Consider the following 12,742-nt stretch of genomic DNA (forward strand, 5'->3'; position numbering starts at 1 on the left):
CCCCCCCCCCCCAGGGAACCATCCGTCTACCTCCTGTGGATCGGCCTGTTATGGATATTTCATGTCCATGGAATCATAGGCCACGTATATTTTTGTGACTGGCTGCTTCCAGCAAGCACGTTCGTGAGGTCCATGCACGTTGTAGTATGTGTCATGTTCCTTTCCGTGGCCGAGTAGATTCCAGGGTCTGGATGGACCACCTTGTGCTTCTCCGCTCAGCCGCTGATGGACATTTGGGTGGTTTCCATCTTTCGGCTGCTGTGAATGGTGCCACTGTGTGCTCGCGTGTACACGCTCTTGTGCAGACCTATGTTTTCATGTGTGTTTTCTCTCTGTACCTGGGAGAGGATTTAAAAAATATTTTTTTCCTGTCCTGGGCTCGCAGGAGGCAACATCATTCTGGCCTGTCGAGATATGGAGAAGTGTGAGGTGGCGGCAAAGGACATTCGCGGGGAGACCCTTAATCACCGCGTCAGCGCCCGGCACCTGGACCTGGCCTCCCTCAAGTCCATCCGAGAGTTTGCTGCGAAGATCATTGAAGGTAGGAGGGAGGACGCCGGCCTTGGGGGGCGAGGTCCTGGGTGGCCACAAGTCCTAGAGTGTGGTGCTGGTGTTTTCGGACAGGTGCAGATTTCTACGTGTGAAGATCGTACATTTTTATATCTCCTGACATTGTCACGTGAAAATATTTTTCATTTCAACTGTTTACATAAATCAAAAGAGTAATATTTCTGGGTATGTGAACACTGTATGGAATTCAAATATCAGTGTTCACAAATAAAGTTTTATTGGCACACGGTCCTGTTAGCTTAGGTATTCTCTGTGGCTGCTTTAGTCCTACGACAGCAGAGGCCGTATGGCCTGCAAAGCCAAAAATACCTAGTCTGGTCCTTTACAGGGAAAGTTTGCTCTGTGGGACTCCTGCTCTGTAGGAAGACGAACTCCTTCGGCCCGAGAGCCGACAAGATGCAGAGGCCCAGGTAAGGTTAGGTGTGCAGGGAGCCGGCGGGTGAATTAGCCCAGTGAAGGCGGGCGGAAATGCTAACTCATCCAGCAGTTGCTGAGCCTCCCCGGCCCCCGTGGCTGATGGGTGATGCCCGGGACGCAGAGAGGAGTCAGATGCAGGCTCTGCGCCCGGTCCAGCGGGGGACGCCGCCAGGACGCCGCCGCACAGCACAGAGTACCCGGAGCTCCCACTTTCTCTGCTGGGTGTTTCTTTTCGCAGATGCAGGGATTCGGCGGGCATTTTTCTGCACTTGGTCACACGGGTGACTCACTCATTTCCGCGTCCCACCAGATATTCTCAGAACTGGCTCACGTCTTTATGTTTTCAAACAGGGGTACCATTTTACAGGATTAAACATTTGGAAAGTACAAACGGGGCTACAGCCAAACACCTCCCTGCCACTAGCCACCAGCTGCCTTCCTCAGATGTGTTCAGTGTCCTCGTGTGTCCTTTTGGAGACAGTTTGTGCATTTATAAAGCAAGCAGGTGTATATACCTCTTCTTGGTTGTTTTTTTTTTTTTTTAGAGAGAGCGAGCATGAGCGGAGGGGAAAGGAACAGAAGGAGAGAGAGAACCCTAAGCAGACTCCACGCCCAGCGTGGCCCAACGCGGGGGCTTGATCTCACGACCCTGAGATCATGACCTGAGCTGAAACCAAGAGTCAGACGCTTAACCGACTGAGCCACCAGCATGGCCCTCCCTTGGCTTTTTTATACAACTAGGGCCTGTCACACATGTGGTGCTGTGGTGCTCTCTCCCCCCCATTCTACCCAGCAAGTTCTAGTATTATCTGTTTTTACAGAGGGGGAAACCGAGTCACAGAGAAGCTGTGTGACTTGGCCAGGGTCATACTGCTTCTCAGGGTAGAGCCAGGGGATTTGAACTGTCATCTGATGGCTCCAGAGTGTGTGTTCCTGACGGCTCTGCTAACCCCCTCCACCCTCAAAGCCAAACAGAGGCTGTTTCCTAGATGACTAACCCGTTATCCCCACGGATCCTGCAAACCACTTTCAGAGTGTTATGGGTTCTGCTGTGTCCCCTCAAAAGATGTGTTGGAGTCCTAATCCCCAGGACCTCAGCACGAGGCCTGATCTGCAGAGAGGGTCTGTACAGACGTGATTAAGCCCTATTCCAGTGACTGGTGTCCTCATACGGAGGGGAGATTAGGACGCAGACAGGCCCGAGGGAAGAGACAGGGAGAAGGCGGCCAGTCACCTATGAGCCCAGGAGAGAGACTCCAGCGCAGATTCTCCCTCGAGGTCCTTGGTCCTTGCTCCTTGGAAGGATACAGCCCTGAGACACACTGACCCCAGGCTTCCCACCTCCAGAACTGGGACACAGTACGTTCAAGCAGCCCATTGTGTGATGCTTTGTTACAGCAGCCCTTGCTAACTGATACGGGGAGGAAGGTGCTATTACTCATCCCATTTTACAGATGAGGAAATAGAGGCTTGGAGAGGGACTGTCGTTTGTGCCTATGACATGGCAGGTCTGGAATCAGGTGTGGCATGGGCTGCCCGCCGAGCTGGTGTTCCCACGAGTAACCCCCCAGGCTGAGGCCCCTGCAGATGTGGCTTCTTTCCCTTTCCAGGAAAGGTCTCAAAGCCTCAGGTGGGAGTGTGTTGTGTTTTCTGGGGCTGCCGTCGCCAAGTACAGCAAACTGAGTAGGTTGAGATGAGAGTCTGTTCTCTTCACAGTTGTGGAGGCCAGAAGTCCAAGATCAAGGTGTCAGCAGGGCGGCAGCCTTCCTGAGACCGGGAGAATCCTTCTGCCTCTTTCAGCTTCTGGCGGTGGCTGTCAGTCCTCCGTGGTCTGCAGTCTCTGCCTCTGTCTCGCTGCGGTCTCAGCCTGTGTCCTACTGGATTAGGGCCCACACTGTGACCTTCTCTCTTTTTTTTTTTTAAGATTTTATTTATTTGAGAGAGAGAGAATGAGAGACAGAGAGCATGAGAGGGAGGAGGGTCAGAGGGAGAAATAGACTCCCCGCTGGGCAGGGAGCCCGATGTGGGACTCGATCCCAGGACTCCAGGATCATGACCTGAGCCGAAGGCAGTTGCTTAACCAACTGAGCCACCCAGGCGCCCCACGTGACCTTCTCTTAAACTGATTACTTTTTGCAAAGACTCTTTCCAAAAACAGGTTGCATTCCCAGGCTCTGGGTGGACATGAGTGTTTCAGGGACACTGTTCGGCCAGCCCGGTGCTGGGGCGCTTCCCACCAATCGCACGCAGGCCCGTATGGGACTGACATGTTTGCCCTCGCCCCTGTCTTCCAGAGGAGGAACAAGTGCACATTCTGGTCAACAATGCAGCTGTGATGCGGTGCCCCCACTGGACCACCGACGATGGCTTTGAGATGCAGTTTGGCGTTAACCACTTGGGTGAGGTCACGGCTGAGGGCTGCGTGGTGTATCGTGGGCCTGGGATGTGAGTGGGGTTCCCCGGTGGGCCAGGCACGGGCTCTGGGGAGGGCCAGAGTCCTCCTCTGCTCTCCAGGGCAGCTGGGCGGCCACCTGTGGGGCCACCTGGCGGCTCAGGGAGTTGCCTATTCATTGCTGGATGCTCCGTCAGTTCTTCGGATCCTCCATCCATCTCTTGGCCTTTTGGCCCTTTGTCTGTCCTCCAGTCTGTCTGTCCATCAGTTACTCTGTCTGTCTACCTGTTGTCACCCTGGATATAACTGGAGTTCTGTTAGTAAGGGCAAGGGGGGGAAACACATATTGGATGGGCGCCAATCACTGGATTAGGGTCCACCCTAATGGCCTCATTTTCACTGTAAAGACCCTCTCTCCGAATAAGGCCACATGTTGAGGTCCTGGAGGGTCAAAACGCACATCACTATCATTTGTGGCCTATTGGCTGGGATGCAGTCACATGACCTGACGTCACTGCAAGGGAGTCTGGGAAATATAGTCTTTCACTGGGCAGTCCTGTGCACAGCCAACAATTCTATTGCTGAAGGAGACATGGGAGGCAGTCGGTCTCCCCAGCTGACCTCATGGGGTTCTTGCAGGGCCTGACGTCTGGGGCTGGGTCACTCTTTGCTGTGGGCCCATCCTGTGCAGTATAGGATGTCCAGCAGCATCCCTGGCCTCCTCCCACTGGATGCCAGGAGCACCCCCTTTTCTCTCTAGAGTTATGATGACCCAAACCTCTAGACATTGCCAGAAGTCCCCTGGGGGAGAGAACTGGCTCCTGTCGAGAGCCATGGATTATTGGGAGGGTCAAAGAAGGTAATGTTCTCAGTACGATCCTAGGTACCAGGTAAGAATTCAGTGAAAATTGTCTTTTTGTTGTCCTTCGTCCAGGTCACTTTCTTTTGACAAACTTGCTGCTGGACAAGCTGAAAGCCTCGGCCCCTTCACGGATCATCAACCTCTCGTCCTTGGCCCACGTTGCAGGACACATAGACTTTGATGACTTGAACTGGGAGAAGAGGAAGTATGACACCAAAGCAGCTTACTGCCAGAGTAAGCTGGCTGTCATCCTCTTTACCAGGGAGCTGAGCCGGCAGCTGCAGGGTACGTGTGTGGCGAGCCTCGCTGGCCTCCTTCTTCCTCTAGCTCTGAGCCTGGAACAGTCCTGCTCCGACCCTGGGCCCAGGGGAGGTCAGGCAGCGGTCCCAGAACAGAAGAGGCAGACGTGTGACACACATGCACCATGTTCCCTGGGGCCTGGAGCAGACATCACTGATCAATCGTGGCATTATTCCGTGCTCACAGGCATCTAAGCCGTTGGTGCTCTGGGCTAGTGGTTCTCAACTGCGGCAATATCTGAAGATGGCTGTGGCCATTGCTTCAGGGAGTGGAGGTGGGGTGGGTGTTGCTACTGGCATCTAGCTGCTCAGCATCCTGCAGCGCACAGGATAAAGAATGATCTGACTCAGGGTCCACAGAGCTGAAATTGAAAAGTCTGCCCTTTGCCCTGCTCCTCAGAGAGCATCCGTGGACCAGCAACATCAGCTGGGAGCTTGTCATAATTACAGCATCTCAGACCCCATCCCTGACCCACTGCTTCACATTCCCTGGGGGTGGGTAGAGCCCAGCAGTTTGGGTATCTCAAGCCCTCCGGGTGATTTTTTACATACGCTCAGGTTTGGGAGGCTCTGCTCTGGGCAGTCATGCAACAGAGCGGCTTTGCAAGATGAAACTACTTTGACATGGAAGTTTCAGAGCAAGAGAGGTGATGTGGATTCAAGGGTCGGACCCAGCACAGCACGCAGTAGCCCTGGAGCTGAGGGTGGGCCGTGTCAGCCTTCCAGGTGGGAAGTGAACCTGGCGTCTGCCCACCCCCTCATCCCTGCTCTTCCCTCCTCTCCCCTTCTCTCCCCAGGCACGGGTGTGACTGTCAATGCTTTGCACCCTGGTGTGGCCAGGACAGAGCTGGGCAGGCACACAGGCATGCACAGCTCTGCCTTCTCCAGCTTCACACTCGGTAAGCCACCTCCTGGCCTGGGGTCCCTGAGCTGCACCCCTGCCCTCACAGCTTGGGGGCTGGGACTCTCTTCAGGGTATTAGTCAGGGTTCTGCAGAGAAACAGAACCAATAGAATATATATAGATGCTTGGGAGATTTGTCATGCGGGATTGGCTCATGTGTTTATGGAGGCTGAGAAGTCCTGTGATCTGCCATCTGCATGCTGGAGGCCCGGGAAGGCTGGTGGTGTAGTCCCAGTGCAAACCCAAAAGCCTGTAAACCAGGGGAGCGATGATGTAAGTCCCAGCCTGAAGGCCAGGAGCACTATCTGAGGGCAGGAGATGGATGCTCCAGCTCAAGCAGAGAGAGGGGGAATTCGCCCTTCCTCCACCTTTTTGTTCTGTTCTCACCCTCAACTAATAGCTTGGCTGCCCACATTGGCGAGGGCGGATCTCTTTACTCACTCTACTGATTCCAATGCTAATCTCTTCTGGTCACATCCTCACGGACACGCCCAGAAGTAATGCTTTACCAGCTTTCTGGGCATCCCTTAGCTCAGTCAACTTGACACAAAATTAACTGCACACTCAAGAGACTATGTCAGTGGCTTGGCTCTGCCCCCTCCCCTGTGTCTTCTAGGGTACTGAGAATGAGTCACTTCTACATGTGTATCCAGCCTGCTGGCTTCAGAATAGCCCCAGGAAACAGGCTAGATCCTCTTTGATAAGAAAACTGAGTCAGAGAAGGAGACCATGGAGCTGACTCCTGGTTGTGCTCGGGGTGACTCCAGCTTCACCCCAAGCTAGCTGTGCCAGCCAGGGAAGCAACTTCACCTCTTGGGGCCCCAGTTTCCCAACTACAAAATGAGGGCCATAATAGTGTCCTCCTCACAGTTGTTGGGAGGATGAGATGGGCCTTAAAAGGGCCAGCACAGGGCCTGACCAGCTTTAAGCTGAATAAATAATTAGAACTTTAGAACTAGTATTTGTAATCCTGAAAATCATTTACAGGGTGGGTGCCAGATACCATGGATCTTAAGCTGAGGCTGGCCCCAGAGACATTTAATAAGTAAAAGTTATTTTAAAGCAAGATGGGGTAGGGTAAAGACTCAGAGCTGACTGAGGAGGGAGAGCTTCCATTTGCCTGGGGAAAAGCCAGGGAGCCTTGCTGGGGGAGGCAGCTTTTGGGCTGGTCTCTGCACCTGGATGGATTTGGCTGGGCAGTGCCTGGGAAGGGAGCTCCTGGTGGAGGGTACCTTGGAGGCACAGGCCTGGAGGTGGGCTGTGTGGGACTGCAGTCCCACATCTGGCCTCTGGGCCCTGGGCAACCCTGGGGGTGGAATAGGGCTTTTCGTGTCCTCCTCCCTGAATGTGTGCTGACTGAATGCTCTGTGGGCTGATTGCAGGGCCCATCTTCTGGCTGCTGGTCAAGAGCCCCCAGCTGGCAGCCCAGCCTAGCACGTACCTGGCTGTGGCAGAGGAATTGGAAGGTGTTTCTGGAAAGTATTTTGATGGACTCAAAGAGAAGCCTCCAGCCCCTGAAGCTGAGGATGAGGAGGTAGCCCAGAGACTTTGGGCTGAAAGTGCCCGCCTGGTGGGCTTGGAGATGTCCGGTGGTTCTTCTGTGAGGGGGCAGCCCCTCCCCAAATAACCTCTGGGAGCCTTTGAAAACCACGTGGGAGGCTGAGTACCAGGATGGAGCGGCAAGACCAACCAAGGCTGGCGGCTCTGTCTGCAGCACCCTCTAGGTGGCAGTATTGGCCAAGGAATGCTGACTGCTATGCCCACGTCACCCTCTAGGTGGCAGTCTTGGCTGTGTGAGCCTCAAGACCACTGCTGTCATGCCCTCAGCCTCCTCTAGGTGGCAGTATTGACTAAAGAATGCTGACTGCCATGCCCACGTCACGCTTTAGGTGGCAGTGTTGGCTGCGTGAGCTCAAGACCACTGCTGTCATGCCGGCACCACCCTCGAGGTGGCAGTACTGCCCAAGGAACGCTGGCTGCCATGCACATACCACCCTGTAGGGGTCACTAGCGGCCCTTTTCTCAGGCACAGTGGATGGGACTGCAGATGCGCCCCGCAGCCCGCAGGTGCGCGGGGCCGTCAGACACCTGCCTTGAGCGTGTAACTGGGAACTGCTGAGGGAGGAGTCCGCTCCCTCTGGCGTGGCCGTCAGGAGAGCCTGTGCAGAACTGTATGGCCGTTGGGAAAGTTGTCGGCCAGACACGGTCAAGGTCATGGTTCCCCGTGGGACCATGCACACCCTCAGTTGCCTTTCTGAGCCTCGGTTTCTCCCACTGTGAATGTGCAGAATAACTTGACTACCTTGCGGGGCGGTGTGGTGATGATGGAGTTCTCGCCTTGCTGCTGAATGTTCACTTGCGCGTGCCATACCCTGGGCGAGCCGCCGGGGTCACCCCTGAGGACAGGCCTTGTAATGCCAGTCCTGCTCGGGGCAGCAAGGAGTGAGAAACCCACCAGCTGCGCAGCTTCGGTGACAGAATCGGGGCTGGCACTCAGCTCCCGCACAGAATGGGGGGCGGGGGCCGCACCAAAAAGCTCAGTAATCAAGATACAAGTATTTTAACATAACAAACATGTAACATTTGAGATGCTTGTGGAGGCCAGAGATGCTGCTCCATGCCCTCCACTACCCAGAACATCAGCCAGTGGCCCTGCCCCAAATGCCGACAGTGCTGAGGAAGGTGGGATTAAAGACTGCTCAAAGTTTTATAAATACGGTGAGTTTTCTTTCTGTTACCACATCAGACCACAGCAGCCGAAGGATATGTCTGGGATGAACGGACTCGGGTAGGCACCTTCCGCATGGACCCCAACGATCCCCACAGCCCCCTGTCCACGGCCTTCTTACCCTCCAGCTGTGGGCTGGCCCTAGCTACTCACTTCCAGTGCAAAGAACAGAGCAAAGCCGACAGAACGTCCAGTTCTGGGGTTCGGTTACTGACGGACATCTGTAATGCTAGCTCGTGCTTGCTGGCCCTCACACTGCCTGGCGTGAGCCACCCTGAGGAGAGGCCAAGAGCTGGACAGCCAGAGAAGGTGTGAACGCCAGGAGGTGGGAATCACGGGGGTGGGGTATTCCGGGAGCCCGTTCACCACAGGGATACACACACCACACACACGTACATAGATCACACGCGTGCACGTATCCTTATATAGCGTATGCATTTCTTACCGTGGAATTGGAAAAACCACGTTTGAGAAATACTTCTACTGGTAGTACGGTAGTCTTGAGGGTAACCGCGAAACCCCTGGTACTCTAAACAAAGGTACGGGATTCGCCTGGAGGTGATGGTATTTGCTAACATAAGCAAAATACAATGATCAAAGTCAAGAAAATAATAATGATGGTGCTAATATCTGATACCAATCTATAGACATTGGAATTTTATCAGTGATAATGTCCCTTATAGCAAAAAAAAACTCCACAAAATTCTTTTGTGACCCAGGATCCAATCCAGAACCACACTTTGCGTTAGTTGGCATGTCTCCTTAACCTGCTGCAACGGTCTTTCTCTTTCATGAGCTGGACTCCCACCGCTGTGACGGTGCCCCTTCTTACTTATATAAGTTATAATATAAGTATAAGGTTATACTTATATTACTTACTTACTTCTTACTTACTTCTGAAGAGTCCTGCCCAGGTATTTTACAGAAAGTGCTTCAGTTTGGGTTGTCTGTGATTTCCTGGTGATTAAATTCAGGCTACGTGTTTTTGGTAAGAATACCACAGGAGTGATGCTGTGTTCTTCACGGTGCCTTACGTCAGGAGACAGGAGATGTCTTCTTTGTCCCATCATTGGTGGATCAGTCATGACACCCTGTGGCAGAGGTGCATGGGGCGAAGGGCCCAGAGCCTTGCTGCCCCTGGACACCCCACTCTCTGCACCTCCATGTGCTCACCAGCCCCGGAGCTCCCGTATGGACTTCCTGCCCCCCTGCTGTCTGCAGTTTTGGCGGGTCTCTCAGTCAGAGTCCCTTGTCTTTGCATATGTGGCAAGCGGGCACACGGATGTGATTCGAGCAAGACCAGCCAGACCCTCTCCTTGAATGTGGATCTTGATGGATCCACATTCGAGCAAGACCAGCCAGACCCTCTCCTTGAATGTGGATCTTGATCTACACCAAGACGAGTAACGTGTGTTCCTGTCGGTTCCTGGTCCCTGCACCCTAGCTCTGGTCTGTACGAGCTTCATAGGGCTGCTCTCACAGATGACCACAAACTGGGGGGCTTAAAGGATACACACTTACTCTGTTGGAGTTCTGGACGTCAGATGTCCAGAATGGGTCTCGGGGCTAGCGTCAAGGGGTCAGCCAGAGCTGTGTTCCTTCTGGAGGCTCAAGGGGAGAATCTGCTTCCTGCCTTGTCCAGCATCTAGGGGCCCCCACATTCCTCGCCTCCTGGCCCTTCCTCTGTCTGCAGGGCCAGCTGTGGTGGGCCAAGTCCTCACACTGCCATCTTTCTGGCTCTCTCTTTCCCCTTTTAAGGAGGATCCCCAGGTGATCCAGGGTCACCTCTGTCCTTTACATTGGCTAGTGAGCAACTGAATTCCGTCTGCCACCTTAACCCCCCTTTGCCATGCAAAGTAACGGGTCCTGGGGTTTAGGATGTGGATCTCTTTGGGGCGGCCACTGTTCTGCCTACTACACCGTCCTCTTCAAAACCTGCTTCCTTAGCTTTTCTCAGGGCTGTGAGCTTCCTGGGTCACTTCCCATCAATTCCCTTCTGCTTCTTTTAAGCAGAACTCTCATCAACGGTGTTGCTTGCAAGCAAGTCAAATGAAATGAGCAGATGTTACCACTAACTCCCCGCTACTCACTCTGAAAAAAAAAAAAAAAAAAAGGCCCAGGGAGGCTTCCCCATACTCCCCGCTGGCTCAGTTGGAAGAGCACGTGACTCTTGATCTCAGGGTTGTGAGTTTGAGCCCCACTGTGGGCGTGTTGACTTAAAAACAAAAACTGAACAAACCCTGGCGTGCCTGAGCAAGAAGAGTTGGAATCCAGTCTGATTCAGAAGCCCACATTCGTGGGGGAAACGGGCCTGGATGGAAGGAATGTGAAGCCCAGCCCACTGGGGTGGCGGTCCCCACAGGGACTGATCTCTTGCATAGACAAGTGCAACGTGGCTTGGGGTTAATTCTAGCCAGAAACCCTCACAACCAACATCTGCTTCCTCTCTGGAACTGAGAAACCCCAAGGACCACAAATGTTGACTCACAAACCACATAACCCCTGCCTTACTCTCCTGAAGGCTTTGAGGTGGCTACAACCCTGAAGAGAGTCCCCAGAGAGATGAAGGATGATTAAAAACGGGCCTAAAAAAAAAAAACAAAAAACCACACCCAAACCCCCAGAAATCCAGAGAGAGCATTGTGGCAAAGTAATAAGCAGACTGAAGAACCAAATGTAAAAGGGTGATGCTTCAGGAGTTTTGTTTTTCCCAAAAAGAAACCTGAGGCGGTGTCAAACCCTTCAGACTGCTCTTTGCGCTTGGGGAATTCTGCCAGGATTCCGTGGGCTACCTGTGTTTGCTGTGCCGGGAAATGTGCGGGGTGTAAGCTGGGATGATAGTCACACCAGGCATAAGTAAGAAGGGGCACCGTCACAGTGGCGGGAGTCCAGAGGTAAGGCGGGCTTTGTGTTCTGTGATACGGCCAAGCTTCCTCCTGCCGACTGACCATCCGACTGGGGTCAACTTCATCCCAAGGCTGGGTCTCTAGCCAGTCGAAGTGTGAACCCCTAAAAGATCCGTCCAAGTCCAAACCCTCGGCACCTGTGAGTGTGAGCTAATTTGGAAAAAGTTGCTTTGCAGATAAAATTAAATGGAGGATCCCGAGATGAGACCATCCTAGATTATCCAGGGGTCCCTAAATCCAGCGGTAAGTGTCCTTATAAGAGACAGAAGAGGAGGTGACACAGAGTGGAGTGGAGAAGGCCACGTGGAGACAGGGCAGAGAGTGGAACGATGCAGCCTCACACCGAGGAACAGCTAGGACCCCCAGAAGCTGCCAAAGGCAGCACGGGACAGACTCCCCTTGAGCCTCTGAAGGTCGCACGGCCCTCCTGACACCTTCAGTTTGGACTTCTGGCCTCTGGAACTGTGGGACAGTAAATGTTGTTTTAGGTCAGCGGCTTGATGTTAATTGTCACAACAACCAGAGGGAATTGATACAGTCTCTTTGGGGGTCACAGGATGGTTGCTAGAGCCGACGGGGACCACTTGCTTGTTTTCTGTCCGGTGGGAGAGAGAAGGGCTTCTCTTTCTTTTGCCTACTGGGGTTTATCTTAAAACCCATAAAAGCCCCCCAGGGAATGCCAGGGAGTAATGGATGAAAGGCAGGTTCCCCAACACCAGTGCTGTTAATGTTCAGGGCTGGATAATCCTGGCTGTGGGGCAGGGGGTGTCCTGGGTACCGTGGGATGTTGAGCAGCATCCCTGGTCTCCACCCGCTAGATGCCTGTAGCACCCCCCCCCCAAATTGCCAAATGTCCCCTGGGGGGGAAGTCACCTCCAGGTGAGAACTCCTTGCGCAGACCCGTGTGGACCCCTTTCCAGGCCGTGAACGTGAGCAGCTGCAGGTGGATGACCACAGAAGTAAGCACCAGCCACAGAGCCTCACAGCTGCTTGCTGTCACCTGTGGTATGGGGAGGGCACGGGGGTGGAAGGCAGGCGCTGGGGGATTGAGTGGCTTTAGAAGTCGACAGATCCTCATGGAAACCATGCAAATGGCAATGGGCGGTCCCGCTGAAGTCAGGCCAGGGTCTCAGGGTGACAGCAGCAGAGGAAATGAAATCTGAGATCTGGGATTGGGTCATTTGTGGGGACAAACCTGAAAATGTTGAACTCCCAATTCCCCTGAGATGCCCTTGCAATGAGAGGCCAGCCTCTCTTGATCGGAGGTCACCGTTCCTTCGTAAGCAGGTGTCTCCTGGGATGATACTCATTCACCTCAAGACCTGCCCCTACCACTTCCATTGCCTGTGGCAGATCCCAGCTCATGCTCCATGAATTGTAGGGTCTGACTAATGTGTTTTGGCAGGAACATGGGGATCACTGCAAGTGGATCTCGAGGGTGTTAGACGGGGTGGAACATGAGACACACTGGGAGGAATCCATTGACATGGGGTCACTCACCTATGATGAACATCTTATCTAATATTCTGGGCTGAGTAGCTGCAAACTATGGCAAATGCATAACTATGGATCTCCCACATAATGCCTAAAGACAGATCAATATCAGTACCCCTGTTCTGATGATGTATTGTGGTTAACTAGGAGAATGTCCTTGTTTGCAGGAAA

The 12,742-nt window shown here is 53.5% G+C and overlaps 1 protein-coding gene across 1 annotated transcript in view; it reads left to right on the forward strand.

Annotated features, from left to right (window-relative positions):
- RDH13 (retinol dehydrogenase 13) overlaps positions 1-8,286 on the forward strand; it is an 11,901-nt gene extending 3,615 nt beyond the window's left edge. The window contains exons 3-7 of the mRNA XM_021682245.1: positions 386-541; positions 3,282-3,386; positions 4,314-4,526; positions 5,338-5,439; positions 6,826-8,286. Of these exons, the coding sequence (XP_021537920.1) occupies positions 386-541; positions 3,282-3,386; positions 4,314-4,526; positions 5,338-5,439; positions 6,826-7,070 (821 nt within the window). The 3' untranslated portion in view covers positions 7,071-8,286. The remainder of the gene's footprint in view (positions 1-385; positions 542-3,281; positions 3,387-4,313; positions 4,527-5,337; positions 5,440-6,825) is intronic.
- The last annotated feature ends 4,456 nt before the right edge of the window (positions 8,287-12,742 follow it).

The sequence above is a fragment of the Neomonachus schauinslandi genome, chromosome 16, assembly GCF_002201575.2.
Source record: "Neomonachus schauinslandi chromosome 16, ASM220157v2, whole genome shotgun sequence".
Taxonomy (NCBI): Eukaryota; Metazoa; Chordata; class Mammalia; order Carnivora; family Phocidae; genus Neomonachus; species Neomonachus schauinslandi.